The 16,977-nt window shown below is 37.6% G+C and overlaps 1 protein-coding gene across 1 annotated transcript in view; it reads right to left on the minus strand.

The window, feature by feature from the left end:
- KCND2 (potassium voltage-gated channel subfamily D member 2) overlaps window positions 1-16,977 on the minus strand; it is a 568,555-nt gene that overhangs the window by 3,006 nt on the left and 548,572 nt on the right. Inside the window, exons 2-5 of the mRNA XM_070369328.1 lie at window positions 14,111-14,273; window positions 6,823-6,918; window positions 5,367-5,459; window positions 1,530-1,777 (exon numbers count right to left, since the gene is read on the minus strand). Coding sequence (XP_070225429.1) covers window positions 1,530-1,777; window positions 5,367-5,459; window positions 6,823-6,918; window positions 14,111-14,273 — 600 coding nt within the window. The remainder of the gene's footprint in view (window positions 1-1,529; window positions 1,778-5,366; window positions 5,460-6,822; window positions 6,919-14,110; window positions 14,274-16,977) is intronic.

The following is a 16,977-nucleotide window of genomic DNA, read 5'->3' on the forward strand; positions in this document are numbered from 1 at the left end:
GGGATGGGCCTCCCAGATGGTACTAGTGGTGAAGAATCCTCCTGCCAATGCAGGAGATGCGGGTTCCATCCTTGGATTGGGAAGATCCTCTGGAGAAGGAAATGGCAGCCTACTCCAGTATTCCTGCCTGGAAAATCTCATGGACAGAGGAACCTGGTGGGCTATAGTCTGTGGGGTTGCAAAAGAGTTGGACACGACATGGTGATTAAACAACAATGATAATGAAGGGGACATACCCTGTGGATATATCTTAATTCTTTGGACCAGAGTCACTTTACTATCTTGTCTCTTTGGGATACAGGATGCCCTTAAAGCTCTCAACTTAGTGACAGCAAACATTAAGAACTCAAGTTAGTCATTATCAATACTTAAAAGTTTTCCCCAGTGCTATTTTTGCATGAGTTATATACTCTGTGTGGGGAGGCGGGGGTGGGGTGTAAGGGAAAGGGATAAGGAGTGTAGACGTAGGAGCTTTAAACTATTCTTTTTCATAGGAAACAAGATTTTTGTGTCCCAAGATTTTCTTTTTTTTTCCTGAACACTACTCCATTTCCTACCTTGTTCTGGAATAAATGTAAAGCAACATACAGGTAGACTATCTTAGAGACAGAAATCTTCATTGCTCCAACATTTAACATTCTGATCCCAGAAACATCTGATTACATAAAATTGACAGAGCCTGAATTCAGAATCTTGTCTAGACTTTCCAAAGATGGTTGGATGTCAACAAAGAAGTTGGACTGAATTAATGGATTGTTAATCTGAAATGGTAAGCTTTTTAATTCGAAGAGCAAAGGAAAATCATTTGGGCAGAAATTGATATTTTTAATGACTTACGTGGTTGAAATGTACTACTTATTATTACACATGCATGATTATGGTCAAAACAAGTGGCATATAAAGAGAAGCAAAGGGAAAATGCCAATAGAAAAATACACTTAAATTGTCCATAAACTCACCAGAGGTAAACCATTTGAACGTTTCACTTACCTTTTTTTGGTATTGGATTGGTTTTTGTGTTTGTTGAGGCCCAAAATACCTTCATGATCAAAACCGTATACTGATTCAAAAGATCCTTCTGGCATAGTTTTATTTTTCACTGTGACAATGACTGTGTGGATATATTTTGGCATGTATTGAATACCTTACAATCATATCAATGTTAATTTGTCACTTGTGGTTGTGTTGCCTAAATTTCAGGTCATTCATGTTTACTTAGGGGACTCCTAAGTGGAGAGGTATCTGCTTAAGACAAAGTTGTGAGGTTGAAGAGGTAGAAATATATTTGTGAATGCCTGACCTTCTTATCTTCTTTCTACTCTTTTAGTACTGATTTAGCTACTGTCTTTGCCTCTACATGAATATTACAGTACATCAATTTTCCTACTTGTTTCAGATCAGTTTTGTCTCATTCTAAACCCAAGGAGTTAGGATTTAGATGTCACAGATGTAACAGCATGACAGCTGGTGCAGATGTGCTCTGAAAAACAGCACAGGTGTGTGGACGCACACAAACTAATCTCAGGTACCTGTTAGACAGTGGGGTTCTCTCCACACATCTAATCTGAATCGTGCTGAGTTCTTGCACGCTCCCTCGGTGGCTTCCTGATACGTTGGCATTTGGAATGCGGAAGGTTTTTTTGTGTCGTCTTGAACAGCAAGTGCTGGTGATTCCTTGTTGTGAAGAAAGAGAGGGACTGTGACTTGAAGGACGATTAACTGTTGCAACTTCCATGCAGCTTTCTTCAAAGACTTGTTCATCCACAAATTCGTGATTCTATTTCGTAGCGGTAAGAAATGTGGAGAAAGCACAGAAACACAGTTTAACTTTTAAAAAAATTCTTTATTATTTTTAGTGAAGTATAGTTGACTTACAATATTATCACATTTTACCTTAAAAAAAAAAAAAGATTTGAATAGCTTTCTTTTTAGAACTCAAATATGCCCACAGTACATTTAGACTATCTAATGGGTAAAAAAAGTACCATTTTCATAATAATTAGAATAGCAAAGCTTCATGTTGTCGTTTGTATGAAAATAATATCTCTCCAGTTAGAATCTGAGATTGATATACACAGGCTGATTTAGCATCCGTTATAGACTAACTTTATTTGAAATATCATTTACTAATTTAAACATACAATCTGGAAGTTATAAACTAAATATTAAAATACTCAAAAATGAGTATAGATAAAACCCATAGGGAATGTGCAAATTTACATGTATGTTATTTTTTAAACAAATTGACAGACTGAAGTTATGATAGAGAGACTCTTTTAATAGAATGTTCCAAGTAAGATTGTCTGTTATATATTAGCAAATACTTTCACATGGGATTGAAAATATTTTTTAATCAGAAAAATGAGATAACGAAGACATTTCCCATTTCTTTAGATGCTCCTCTAAAATTCCCAGTGTACAGAAAACTATGACTTATTAAATAAGTAAAATATATTTATCAAAATGTATTACTTTATATTGGACCTAGAAGTGGTTAACACTGAACTTCTGAGGTCTCCATTCTTATCTTTGTAATATATTACTGGCTGGACCCATGATCTGTACCTATGTTCTTATAACCCAGAAGTCATCAGTGATGGACATCATTTCACATAGCACATCATACAGAAACACAGTGTAAAATTTAATTTTAAAATATTTAATAAAGAATTGGCCCATAAATTGTGTATGGAAGACTTTAACCTCAGAAATAAACGACAAAACATTTTTGGTTTGAACTACTAAGAATGTTTTCAACTACTATTATTTTTTTTTCTTTGTGTGGGTGGGAATAGTCTTATAATGGAACGTTTTGCTCATGCCAAATTTCACTTAACCACCTCTCATCCAAAAATATTAGTAAAACAATGGAAGGAAATTGCTGGCTAATAGGAAATAGATTGCTTTAGTTATTCATTTTGCCACTTCTTTGCTAAAATAAGCATTTTGCAGTAAATGAAATTTAACATTCTAAAGTCCAGAGGATACTATGATCATCTAAGACAGAATTTCATGTTAAATATTAATTTTTATAGAAAAAACTATTGCTTACAAAGGAACAGATTGTTCACACTCTGTTTTCTTCTCTTACATGCACATTTCACACACAATATACAAGTTATAAGGCATGACATTCTAATTTATCTCATCAGTGATTGGAAGGGAAGAAGCCATTCTGTGACAGGTTACCACATATTCTGGAGTAGGTAGCTCCATGTAAACTATATTAGTAATTCAGTTTAGTGTTAATAATAATTTAGTGTTACATAATTTATGATTAAAATAGCCCTAAAAAGCTTCCCTGGTGGCTGTGATGGTAAAGAATTTGCCTGCAATGCAAGTTCATGGGGTCACAAAGTGTTGGACACGACTGAGCAACTAACACTTTCACAAAAAGTAAAATAGTCAAAAAATGAAAATAAAAAGAAAAAAAATGGTAAGGGTAAATAAATTTGATTAGTGTTGTCATTTAACTTTCAAAGTTATCCTAATATAGAACTTTATTTAAGATACTAATATAATCAGTAACCAGTAATATTTGTTTAAAACTTTCTAATATTTTTCCATTTATTATGAGATAAAGATCAAAGTTCTTTACGTGCCTCCAAAACCCAAGGTTATCTGCCCACTGACTTCCTCTGTTCCTCCCTTGTGTTATAAGAAAGGTCAAAATCTGACTCCATGTTGGATCTACTTCTTTAACCTTTGCTTCCTGTTGCTTTTGTTTACAAAATGATACTGTCTATACATAATGGCCTGACTTGGGGAACCCTGCCCCTCTGCCTGAATGTTAAACCAATGTGCTTTTGTTGAGGGAGACATCTTGACCCTGTCCATCTGGTACAGGAAGGAAGAAATTAACATATCCCCTCCCTGAAGCTGACCATTCCAGGAGATATTTGCAAGATTAATAGCCTTTTTATTTTACTTCCTCATCTCCCTCCACTCTGTTCTATAAAAGAATCTGGCATTCAGACTTTGATAAGATGGTTATTTTGAGACATTAGTTGGCCATCTTCTTGGTCTGCCCACTTTCTGAATAAAGTTGTTATTTCTTGCCTCAGCACCTCGTCTCCAATTTATAGGCCTGTCATGTCGTGAGCAGAGTGAACTTGGACTCGATAATACTTGCAACGTAGTACCCTCTTTCCTTCTGACAACCCTCAATTTCCTTTCCTTCCTCTTAGGCCAAGTTCCAGTCTTCTCCAGGCACTTACACCTGCTTTTAGCCCCTTCATCTCTTTGCTTAACTAACTCATAACCGTCCTGTGGGTCTCAACTCAATTTTCTCCAGGAAGCCTTGCCCGATCCTGTACCTTCTGGCTGCCCCTTCTTCGCCCCTAGTCCACTGGGGCCTCATTGTTTCTTTCCTTGCTTATTGTCCTTCTCTAGTAACATCCATATTTTGTCCCAAACCTGGAGGCTCAAGTAGGCCAGAGGTCATACTTGACTTCATGGTGTATCTTGGGTCTGGCTGACTGTCTGATACATTATAGGCAAGAAATACATATTGGTTGAAAGATTATATAGGTAAATGAATACATGGATGAACAATATGTCAGAATTGACTACAAATATGTGTCTCTGGTGAATGGACAAGCAGACTTGATTCAAATACAGTGAAAATTTTATTCTGCTCTGTGGTCACAGACTGTGATCCCTTTTGACAACCTATCTAAGAAACAGATGCCTTTGTTAAAGAGGAGGTCCAACTGGGAGCTTATAAGGGAAGAAATGCAGACTCAATCCTCAGGCCCTAGGGGTATACCAGTAACTAAACGTGTCATTTTTCTTAAGAGAATAGATAGTTTTTATTGTCTATCTGTTCATTATACCTGTGAATGAAAGAAACGTTTATTTTCAGTTATTCTCTATTTTGTTATTGCTATTCCCTTTTCCCAGATGTCGGGAACACTTAAACTTCATTATTTTTTTCTGTTTAATCAGCATTTTAAGAAGCAGGAAAAGATATTTTATAGAACTTGCAGTCAGCTATTAGAACACAACTTTCTATCTACATTCAACTGATGTTTTAGCCTAAAGTTAATAACATTTTAAATGTCTATAAAATACTTTCTATGTTGAAATGTCACTAGAGCCTTTCAAAGTAATTTCAATTATTGTGGATTTTTTTTGGGGGGGGACGCTTAGTATGTTTTGCAGTAATGCAGACATTGAAATCACACTTGGAAACCTTAAATATTCACAGAAACCAATGGGATTACTGTCTGAGTTGCAGGGGCAGGCAGTCCTGCCTTTTCCTTACCGTGGACAGTGCAATCACACTTGGAAACCTTAAATATTCACAGAAACCAATGGGATTACTGTCTGAGTTGCAGGGGCAGGCAGTCCTGCCTTTTCCTTACCGTGGTTTTTTCTAGGCAGTGAAGCAGGTGGTGGTGCTGGGTTTCAAAGCTGGAGCCAGATTTGCTAACAAAGGCCTGCTCATCCTCAGAGGACTGTTAACAGAGAGAAGACAGAAGGGCTTTCTCTTTTATTTGCAAACAATGAGAATCTCAGCTACATATTTCTACTGAGAGATCTGGCCTATTTTCTGAGATTAAATGGCAGTATTTTATTTTTACTTTTTTTTTTTTTAAACCGAAAAGGATCAAATGTAGAGTTCCTTTTGAGTTTGATAATCATCATTTACATTTTCATCAAATTAGTGGTCTTGGCTTTTAGACTTGCCTCCCTGAATTGAAAATGTAATTCTCTTTTACTCATTCATCTCCCAGTTACCTTTGAAAGTCTGAGAGCCATTATTTTTGGATAATAATTTTTAGCCTAGTACTTACATAATCCTGAAACCACATCACGCTCACCTACACAAAAGCTATTATGCAAGTAAAGATGATTGGGATCCTAAATATTAAAAGAAAGTTTTAAGGTGAAAATTAAGTTTCTCAAATTACATTTTATACTATGTGACTTTCATAACACTGAATGATGTTCCCTCTTCAGTAAGAAGTACAGTAAGTTGGTTGTATACAAACCTTCAAGTTGTGAACTTTCAAAGATTCAAATGTACATCTGGTTCCAGCAAGGAACCAGAACTTGTGCCATCAAATCCAGGTGTGAGTGAAATTGCAGCTTGCCTTCCAACTCCTATTACTGATGATTCTTTAGCTCTACCATCTCCCATGCCTCTCCCTCCTCCAGTCAAAACTCTCGCCTGTTCACTCAATGCAGTCCCTGTGTGCGAGCTCTGGTACTGTACAACTGTATACGTTTTCAAGGTGCTAGCTATACTGTAAGATTAAAAATGTTTTCTTTATTTTTTGTGTTTGTTTTTTATTATTTGTGTAAAGGATTATAAACTTATTAAAGTACAGTACTATACAGGCGATTGTGTTAGTTGGGTATCCAGGCTAACCCTGTTGGACTTATGAACACATTGGACTTATGAATGCACTCTCAGAACAGAGCTTGTTGGTATATAGGGGACTTACTGTAAAACAAGATATCACATCACCCCTCCTATCGACACCCAAATGAACTTTAAGGAACACACCTAAGTTTGAAATAAAAAAACCTAAGTATTTGAACTGTTGAGAATTTTCCCCATGTGTACACGAGATAGTGCCAAATACTGCCTGATCATGAATGGGAATCATGACTCACTGGCAGTATGACATATCCCAGCTTCTAGCCTACAGCCAATAAGATGGTACAGGGCGAGGTTACATTAACAAATGACACTTTTGTTGTTTCGGAGCCATTTTCATAATTGTTCACAATAAAATTACACGGTTAAGTAGAACTAAATCAATATTGCACCAATAAGTTGAACATTAAAAGAAGAGAAATTCTTGACTATACCTGCAGTTGGTTACTGAGTAAGCCGTTCCGTTTGCTCTGCATGTAAGCATTTGCACTTCCGCTTTTGGCTGCCCGGATCCTGGCCAGTCTGGCTTTCTGTAAGAGCGAAAAAACAATATCCTCCTAAGATCTATGATTGGTTTTCTTAAAACACTGATTGCACGCTTATATAATCCTGTTGTCAGCACACATATTTAAAAAAGCATACCAGCTTTTCACACTAACTACTGAAAAATAGACTTTCAACATTTGAGTGTTTGATTTTGGCTAACATTTATCACTGAGATTGATGACTTATTTTGGAGTTTAGAGGTAAGAATTTAGGTAATTAAGGTAATTAAGGTTTTACAGTAAGATTAAGTTATTTCAGGGCTTCCCTGATAGCTCAGTTGGTAAAGAGTCCGCTTGCAATGCAGGAGACCCTGGTTTAATCCCTGGGTTGGGAAATTCCCCTGCAGAAGGGATAGGCTACCCACTCCAGTATTCTTGGGCTTCCCTTGTGGCTCAGCTGGAAAAGAATCTGCTTGCAATGTGGGAGACCTGGGTTTGCTCTCTGGGTTGGGAAGATCTCCTGGAGAAGGGAAAGACTACCCATCCCACTATACTGGCCTGGAGAATGCCATGGACAGTGCATGGAGTCCCAAAGAGTCAGACATGACTGAGGGACTTGCACTTCAATTTCAAGTTATTTTAGTGTTGTTTCTGGTCAATTGCACCAAGAAAAATAGCAGTCTTACTTATATTTTCACTTATCCCAATCTGAGTAACTTAGTGAAATGAAGACCCAGCAAACTAGCTGCCAACTTCTTTTCATTTAAACTAATGTTCTTTTTAAATTTAGTAATTAAGTTCCAGGAACCTACTGCCGTTCTCTTTCTTCCTTTCCTCCCCAGTCCTTCCTTCCCTTCTCCTCTCTGTTTCTTGCCTTCCTCCCTCCCTCTCTCCTTCCTTCCTTCAGTCCCTCTTAAAAAAAAAAAAAAAAAAAAGGCTATTCAGTTGAATCTGCATCCTTGAATTTCAAATTTGTTTTTGCAATTATTTTTATTCAATTGGCCAATGAAGTCCCTGTACCAAAAAACAAGGGCTCTCTTAAAAAAAAATCCTCTAATTTATCTTTGTTTACTGGTTGGACTTTGATAGTTCATTCTACTTTAAATCTGCTGTTCTATATATGTCCCAGACTTTCATGGTAAGGGTCTGGTTTTTGCTTCCTGGGGAGCACTATTTGGTGACCGTTATGTCCATACTAAACATGTCTAGCAAGTGTATTCAGGAAGCGACTGGAATGACCTGGGTAAGAACTTGTACAATTACCCTACAATGACTCTTTTGCTTTTTCTAAACAACCAGAGGGAGACCATCTCAGTCTCTAATCCTGGAATCTTCTTTTTAACAAAACAATTTTAATGATCTAGATATTTTAAATGGAAAATGAACATGTCCGCATGATACAAATTTTGACACTACAAAAGTACGTGAAAAACAAAAGTCTCTCTGGGCTTACCTACTCCTGTCGTTCAGAGTCAACTACTGGCAAAATTTCTAGAGACATTTACCAGAAATATACTAGGCAAATAAAAGTAAATATATATATATATATATATATATATATTCATAAGTATGCATCCATACATTTTTATTCATTTGGGATGATTTGCCACACAGCCTTCTGCACGCAACTGTTTTCATTTAGTACAGGTTGGACTCCTCCCATATCTCCACATATAGAGCCACCTCATTTATTTATGCTTGTATAATATACCGCTGTAGGAATGAAGCATCCTTTAGGTAGCAAACCAATCACAATGAATTTTCAAGGCATTTTTTTTTTTTTGCTACTACCAGCAATGCTGCCTTCTTGGAACGTCATGATGAGCTGATCTGCAATTTCGAGAAGTAGAACTATTCCTAGGTCAAAGGGTATGCGTGCATGTGTTTCGTTTGCTAGGTTTTACCAAACTTCCCTCCAAAGTGGTACCAAGGTGCCTTTTTACCAACACCCACAGAATTTGACAGTAACACTGAGATGTTTGAAGCTCTCAAAAAAGCATTAAGATAGCATCTGGCTTCAACCTAACCCCTCTCTCTTCCTCTGTGAATTTCTTCTTCCTGTGTGCCAATTCCAGGTTAAAATAATACTCTGTACAAAAATCATTTTATAAGTGATGCGAAAACTGACAAATTTCACTGTTTGTTGGCACGACAGCGTTTAGATGACTCAAAATACTGAGACAATGCTCGAGAATGAAATTGGAAGGTAGAAAATGTTTAATTTGAAAAGCTGTGGTGTGCAGCCAGGATTTCAGGACAGACAATAAAACAACAGGAAGTGACAAGCACGTTTGGAAATGATTTAGAATTGATGTAATAATTCAGAAATAAGTAATAGAAATATACATTAGGTTTCCAGAAAGGGGTTATGGTTGAAACATCAATCCTAAAGTCTCACTGGTGTCCTGGAACGTTCAATGCCTTTTTTGCTTCCCTTCATCCCTTGACCTTCCTCTTCCCCACCCTTTTTTTTGCAACCACTGCATGTAATTATATTACCTATATCATAGTTACTAGTCTCACCTATGTCTTTCTCCAAGCATTAGGCTCAGTATTAAGAAGTATTACTTTCTTTCATGAATGAGACACACACACTACTCAAAGATACCCTCCGACAAAGGAAAATGACATATTTTCCATAACAGAAAACCTACATGTTACAGAAACCACTACTGCAGAAGTAGTTCTAAGTTGAGGAAAAAAGAAACAGTTGAGTTTTAGTGACTGAATAGCCATTTAGTGACTGAATAGCCACAATAGTCAGGTACTGTGTTAGAAAAAGAACTGGTTTCATTCACGACTTTTCTTTTGGTTTACTACATACAATACTACAAGTTAATTGGTTTACTCAGTCTTGTGGAGCACCATGCTAAATGTCTGTTGAATGCTAGCCTTCAACCAGAAGATCAGAAATAGGAGATTGATAAATGGAAATAAGTATAAGGCATCACAATGCAAGACATGGTACCTGCTCTCAAGACATATTAAACTTCGGCTAGGAAGATACTATTCATGAAAAGATAAAAGTCAAAAATAAAGTGAGATGTATGGAAAGAGTAACATGGAAACTTATACTGCCATATGTAAAATAGATAGCCAAAAGGAATTTGCTGTATGGCTAAGGAAACTCAAACTGGGGCTCTGTATCAACCTAGAGGGGCGGGATGTGGAGGGAGATGGGAGGGAAGTTCAAAAGGGAGGGGATATGTGTATATGTAGGCTGATTCTGCAAGGAGATCCAACCAGTCCATTCTGAAAGAGATCAGCCCTGGGTGTTCTTTGGAAGGAATGATGCTAAAGCTGAAACTCCAGTACTTTGGCCACCTCATGCGAAGAGTTGACTCATTGGAAAAGACTCTGATGCTGGGAGGGGTTGGAGGTAGGAGGAAAAGGGGACAACAGAGGATGAGATGGCTGGATGGCATCACCGACTCAATGGACATGAGTTTGAGTGAATTCCGGGAGTTGGTGATAGACAGGGAGACCTGGCGTGCTGCGATTCATGGGGTCACAAAGAGTCGGACACGACTGAGCGACTGAACTGACTGAACTGATGGCTGATTCATGTTGAGGTTTGCAGAAAACAACCAAAATTTTGTAAAGCAATTATCCATCAATAAAAAATAAATTAATTAAAAAAATAGAGTCAAATAGAATTGTCAAATGGAGACTAGAGATAGCAAGTGACATAAGATTTGGGAGAAAGAGAGAAATGACTGCTAAGGGAAGGTTTCACTGAGAATGTAGGACTTGGGACAGTAAGATTCAGAAATCTGAAGAGAGTAAGAAAAGAGATTAAGTGTCTCTTCATATTCTGTCATTCTATCCTGGGGTGTGTGTGTGTAGAAGAGGATTTCTCTTGAGATACTGAACATTTGCTATTATAATTGAAAATGGCAAGTGCAGGTATGCAAGATTCTCATTTTTTACTTAAACCCTCCACAAAGTGGTTAAAACTTTGAGTACAGTATTGTTTGCATACCTATTTTTTATTTTGTATAAGTTTTTGCTTGAGCTTGGTGCTGGCAGTGGGATTACATATAAAAAATTTTGGCCTCAAAAGCATTTTGTTATTTATTATTCAGCTTGACTGCTACTTTTTACTGAATGGACATCTTAGTTGACTGAATTTAGCTGGTTATTTCTGCATAACTTTGATATTTGTCAAATCACCCAGTTTCAGATAAATCTAAATTATTTTAGCCTAATAAATGTTTATTATTTTTTAAGACATTTCTTGGGAAGGAAAATAGAAAATACCCTTTGGTGACTTATTTAGTTCCATATTTATCTTTCTTTCTTGGATAACTATGTTCAGTTTATTGGTCACAGACTATTTACTGAACTTGTCACTTTAAGTTATTATATTTGACTTTATTAAGCCAATTATTCTAGTAGTTACAGTATGTAAAATTCACTCATTATGGCAGAAACTTAGAATATAGAGATACTTTAAAGATTAAAAAATTCATACAACATACTTTTCAATTTAGTGTTCTTTTTAAATACCATATTTATTTATGCATTTTAAATTTATTTAGATAGAAAAGCTTCTCAAATATTCTAAGATTTTCTTTATCGATTTGCTTGTTGCAGATGACAAAATTTAAAAAATACATATATTTTGAATGTTGGTTTATTTGAAAATCATATTTGTATTTCCTACAGTTTTCATGCAGGTAGCTCTTTTTTTGGTGTTCAGAAGATGAATGATAGATAGCTCATACTAAAGAAGAAATTTCTAGAAGGGAGATGGATGGATGCTGGAGAGCTAAGCTTTTGCAGGATTTCTGTTATTGTTTTTAAATAATTTTTATTTATTCATTTATTTTTAGCTGTTCTGGGTCTTTGTTGCTGCATGTGGGCTTTTCTATAGTTGCGGAGAGTGGGGGCTACTCTCTGGTTGCCGTTCTGGGGCTTCTCATTGTGGTGGCTTCTCTTGTTGCTGAGCACGGGCTCTAAGACACCCGGGCTTCAATAGTTGCGGCTCCTGGGCTCTAGAGCATAGGCTCAGTAGTTGTGGCCCACGGGCTTAGTTGCTGCATAACATGTGGGATCTTCCTGCATTGGCAGGAGGACTCTTTACCACTGAACCACCAGGAAAGCCCAGACTTCTGTTATTTTAAACAATGCACTTGTGTGTCCAGTAGAGGGATTGTAGTGTGTGGGCAGAGACAAAGCTGTGGTATGTGACAAGGCATGACGGAGGCTGATTGTGGACAAAATTTCACCATCTCTGTTTGTGAACAGTGTGACCCACAGGAGACTACAAGTGCCCAAGAGGGTACCTTTTTCTACTCCTCCTTGTTTATTGGATTGCCAGTTTTATTTGTCATCATTCTCTACAATAACTAAAGACTAGATGCTTGTCCAAAAAATGGGGGATTCTGTAAAGGAAGAAAGTACAAGGCAGAAAGAGTGATTCTTGCTAAAGAGAGCAGATCTCTGACAATGGACAAAAACAAATTCTCCGGACAACATGCTGTGTGGCCACACTGATTAACTTGCATTTCCAAAGAGTTACTTTATATGAGATTTTTATACTTTATATGGGGCTTCCCTGGTGGCTCAGTGGTAAAGAATCCACCTGACAATGCAGGAGACACAGGTTCCATTCTGTGGGGTCAGGATGATTCCCTGGAGAAGGAAATGGCAACCCACTCCAGTATTCTTTTCAGAGAAATGCCATGGATAGAAGAGCCTGGCAGGCTACAGTCCATGGTGTTGCAAGAGGCAGACATGACTTAGTGACTAAACAACAACAACAACAATACTGTATACTGTATGAAGTATAAAGTATACTTTTTATTTTGCTAAAGGCATCAACACTGTCTAAAAACATGTTTAAAACCTTGTTCTAGAATTACCTACAAAGCTAGTTACGAACTGCACGAGAATCTCTCATGGTATTTTATAGTTACACCACACTATCTAGATTGTGCATCCACTTTAGTCACAGTTTATGGATATTTAAAAAAACAAACCTATTCTTAAAGGACATGATACAGTATCCATGAAGAATCCTGGAAATCTAGCTCCGTAGCCTTAAGGAAATTATAAAAGATTTCCATAATTATTTCTAAGCAACAAGGGCTCTGACTCTCAAGGTGATTATTTTAACAAAGAATGGGGAGAGGCTATGTGCTCACCTTTAGTTAACTTTTTTTGGGAGATATCTATTATAGTGTTTAAGTGTATGAACCTGGGAGCCAAGTGCCTTGGATTGAATGAGAGATTTCCAATTTGTAAGGTATGTAATCTTGGAATTTCTCAAATTTTGGGTAGTTTAGAATTCTCATCTATGAGTACAAATAGTAATAGTAAGTAACTCCTAGACTTGCTATGAAGACTACATGATTTTTAAAACATCTAGCCAATACCTCGCACATGGGAAGCCACCAATAAATAGCATTATATTATGCTTATGTAGATTTATATACATTTGCATATAATCTTAATCTTATTGTGAGGTAGGTGTTGTTTTCTCCATTTCACGGATGCATATGCAACCTGTTTCCTCTGAGATGGATGAGGTCATTGATGTGAAGTTCAAAGAAACAGTAAGGTGCTGGGCCAAAAATAAGACTCAGCTACTAATGATCAGATTTCTCCTACTTCCTGTGTCAACTATGGTGGACATCTGAGACATATTTTGGCGCCCTTTAATAGCCCCAGTCTACTGGAACCAGCTTGATCTCTGATGGACAGAGACTAAATGAATCAGATCTACAAATCTGATTCTAATAAAATTTACCAAGAATCTATCATTGGTTTTACTGTTGTCATTAGTGCTACTCACCAAATATTTCTTTCTTCTCATCTGTGGTTGCATAGTAGGATTATCTTGTTCTGCCAGTTCTAAAGTTACACGTGACCAAGCGACTTACTTGGGTTAATGCAATAGAGATGGAAGTGACTTGGCCCACTTCCAAGAGGAAGCTTTTGGGTCAGGCTGTGATTCATCATGTCCTTTTACCTCTGCTTGATGACTGCAGATGTACATTGTTAAGATGGAGTTTCTATCACCAGAGTAATCTGTAGCATGATTAAGAAATACTCTTTGTCTTTAAGTCACTAAGATATTAAGCTTCTTTTTTACTGTAGTATAATTTAGCTTGTGCTGACTGATGCAACTATCGACCCAAACCAGAACACTGAATAGCCAGTAAGGGATTTTAAAGCTCACTTTACAGAGTGGGAGATGCTAAATCATGGTTGCACAGAACTGAATACTCACCTTTTGCGCTCTTCGTTTGTCTGCTCGTTGATTCTGGTGGTAGATCCGACTGAAGTTGGATACGATCACTGGGACAGGTAGAGCGATGACCAAGACTCCACTCAGTGAACAGATGGAACCAAAAATCTTCCCTGCTATGGTTTTCGGTACCATGTCACCATACCTTGGAATAGAAAAAAAAAATTGTTTTAAGTCACAGAAAGTTATTTCCATCTTCTACAAATAGTTTTTAGCTTCCAGTCAAGTGATTTTTTGGACCAATCTATCTCTACTTCATGCTTCCTAGGTGGTAATAGTGGTAAAGAACCCGCCTGCCAATGCAGGAGACATAAGAGACATGGGTACAATCCCTGGGTCATGAAGATCCCCTGGAGGAGGACATGGCAATCACTCCAGTATGCTTGCCTGGAAATCCCATGGACAGAGGAGGCTGGCAGGTTACAGTCCATCAGGTCACAAAGAAGCAGACAAGACTGAAGCGACTTAGCAGGCATGCACGCATCTCTACTTCATGGCTAAAACATACATGGTTTAAGACTTCAATAATCCAGGCATCATGAATATCTGAATATAAAAATTACCTTTTGTCCTTGCAGAAGTGGATTCTAACATTTAGAGATTGCTTTAATTTATAATAAATTAGAAATTTATTTTAAATTCTTAAAATATTTTAAGCCAGATGATGTAATGAGAGCTATTCGATTTGTCCTTTACATTACATGGCATTGTTCTTTACATTTATTTATAGTCACTATTTCCATGCTGAATGTTATAGTCTAGATAACACTCTTTTCCACTTAATTTTTTTTCTACAATGGAGTGGTTATGACATTTAAATAGAAAAAGTGGTACATCACATTCCTTTCATCAGATATAATGTCTTAAAAACTTGAACTCTCCAAGGTCCCATTAATCTTCATTTATGAAATACAATGGCCATTTCTCCATGATTATTCTTACTTAATCTCTTATTTATGTTTGGTTGGTTTTCTCTTTAGTTAAAATACTTTCTATCATCTTCAGGGTTAGCACATTCCCTTAGTGATCTTCTACCTCATTGGCTGCTACTTTTCCATCTTCTTTTCTGGCTCCTCCTTTTCTCTTATCTGATTTCTAAATCTTAGAGTAATGTCAGTCTCAGGCTCTTATCATCTCAGTGTTAACCCTCTTCCTATGTGATTTTATCCAATCCCATAGCTTGAACTATCTGTACTTTGAAAGTGAAAGTCACTCAGTTGGGTCCGACTCTGTGACCCCATGGACTATACAGTCCATGGAATTCTCCAGGCCAGAATACTGGAGTGGGTAACCTATCCCTTCCTGATCCAGGAATTGAACTGGGATCTTCTGCATTGCAGGCAGATTCCAGGATTTCCTGGAATCATATTTGTTGTCTATATGCTACTGACACACTAATTTACATTGATATCTCTAATGTTGGTCTTGAAAATCAGACTCATCTCTTCAGTCGTTTCTGCTCTGATTATTCCTACCACTAGATGTTTAAGAGCCTATTAAGGCTTAAATTAGCCAAAAAGGAACTCTTATTTCCCTAGCTTCCTCTGCTGCTGCTGCTGCTGCTGCTGCTGCTAAGTCGCTTCAGTCGCATCCGACTCTGTGCGACCCCATAGACGGCAGCCCACCAGGCTTGCCCGTCCCTGGGATTCTCCAGGCAAGAACACTGGAGTGGGTTGCCATTTCCTTCTCCAATGCATGAAAGTGAAAAGTGAAAGTGAAGTAGCTCAGTCGTGTCCAACTCTTAGAGATCCCATGGACTGCAGCTTACCAAGCTCCTCCATCCATGGGATTTTCTAGGCAAGAGTACTGGAGTGGGGTGCCGTTGCCTTCTCCCTAGCTTCCTCTAGCCCCTTCAAATCTGTTCCTCTTGCAATCTACCATTTCTAGTTAAATGGAACCACAAACCATCCAGTAGCTCATATCAACACTGAAAAAGCCACCCTATCCTCAGTCCATGCATCTCACTACTCAGCTAGCCTTGTTGACTCTGACCAAACCAAATTATATTCCATTTGGGTCTCTTTCCTCAACCAGAGCCAGGGATACCACTTCTCACTTGAATTCTCTTTTCTACATTAGCCCCATTACAAGTTACAATTCACACCACCATAGCAGCGAGGGTTATGGCTTTAAAAATGGAGTTTGGGCTACTGCTACTTTATTTAAACCTTCTAATAAACTTGAAACTAGAACAAACCCAGGTTCCTACTTTTGTCTCCAAAGGCCTACATCCTTCAGTTAGTTTCTGGCTATATTTCACACTGTCTTCCATCCAGCTCCCCGTCTTCCAGCCACATTGACCATCTGATTTCCTATCACATGGGAAGCCCCTAGATCATCATTATGCAGGTTGAGACTTAAATGTCTCTCTTCCAGAAGTTATTTTCTAGCCACATTCCCCATAGCGGTATTATTTTTTCACACAAGTCTTTCCCTAAAACATATTCCCATTTGATTACCTTTAAAGGAGTTATTAACACATGAAACTTTCTAATTTGTTAATGTGAAACAGTTTCCTTGGCTCCCCACATACTCTGCTGCCATGAGATTATAACCTTGATGAACTGCAGTTATTCTATTTTGTATCTCACTAGCACACAGAAAGTTCTTCCTAAATATTACTTAAATGAATATGTTTTCACTACCTTATTGATACAGAGTTCTTCTAACAGTTCATTGTTGGGGAAGGGGACAAGGAGGAGTTTTTTTTTTTTTTTTTTTTTTAATTGAAATATAGGTGATACGCCTGGTATTAGGGATTCTTTGGTGGGTCAGATGATAAAGAGTCTGCCTGCAATGAGGGAGACACGGGTTCAAACCCTGGGTTGGGAAAATCCCCTAGAGAAGGC

This window comes from Bos mutus, chromosome 4, assembly GCF_027580195.1.
Source record: "Bos mutus isolate GX-2022 chromosome 4, NWIPB_WYAK_1.1, whole genome shotgun sequence".
Classification (NCBI taxonomy): Eukaryota; Metazoa; Chordata; class Mammalia; order Artiodactyla; family Bovidae; genus Bos; species Bos mutus.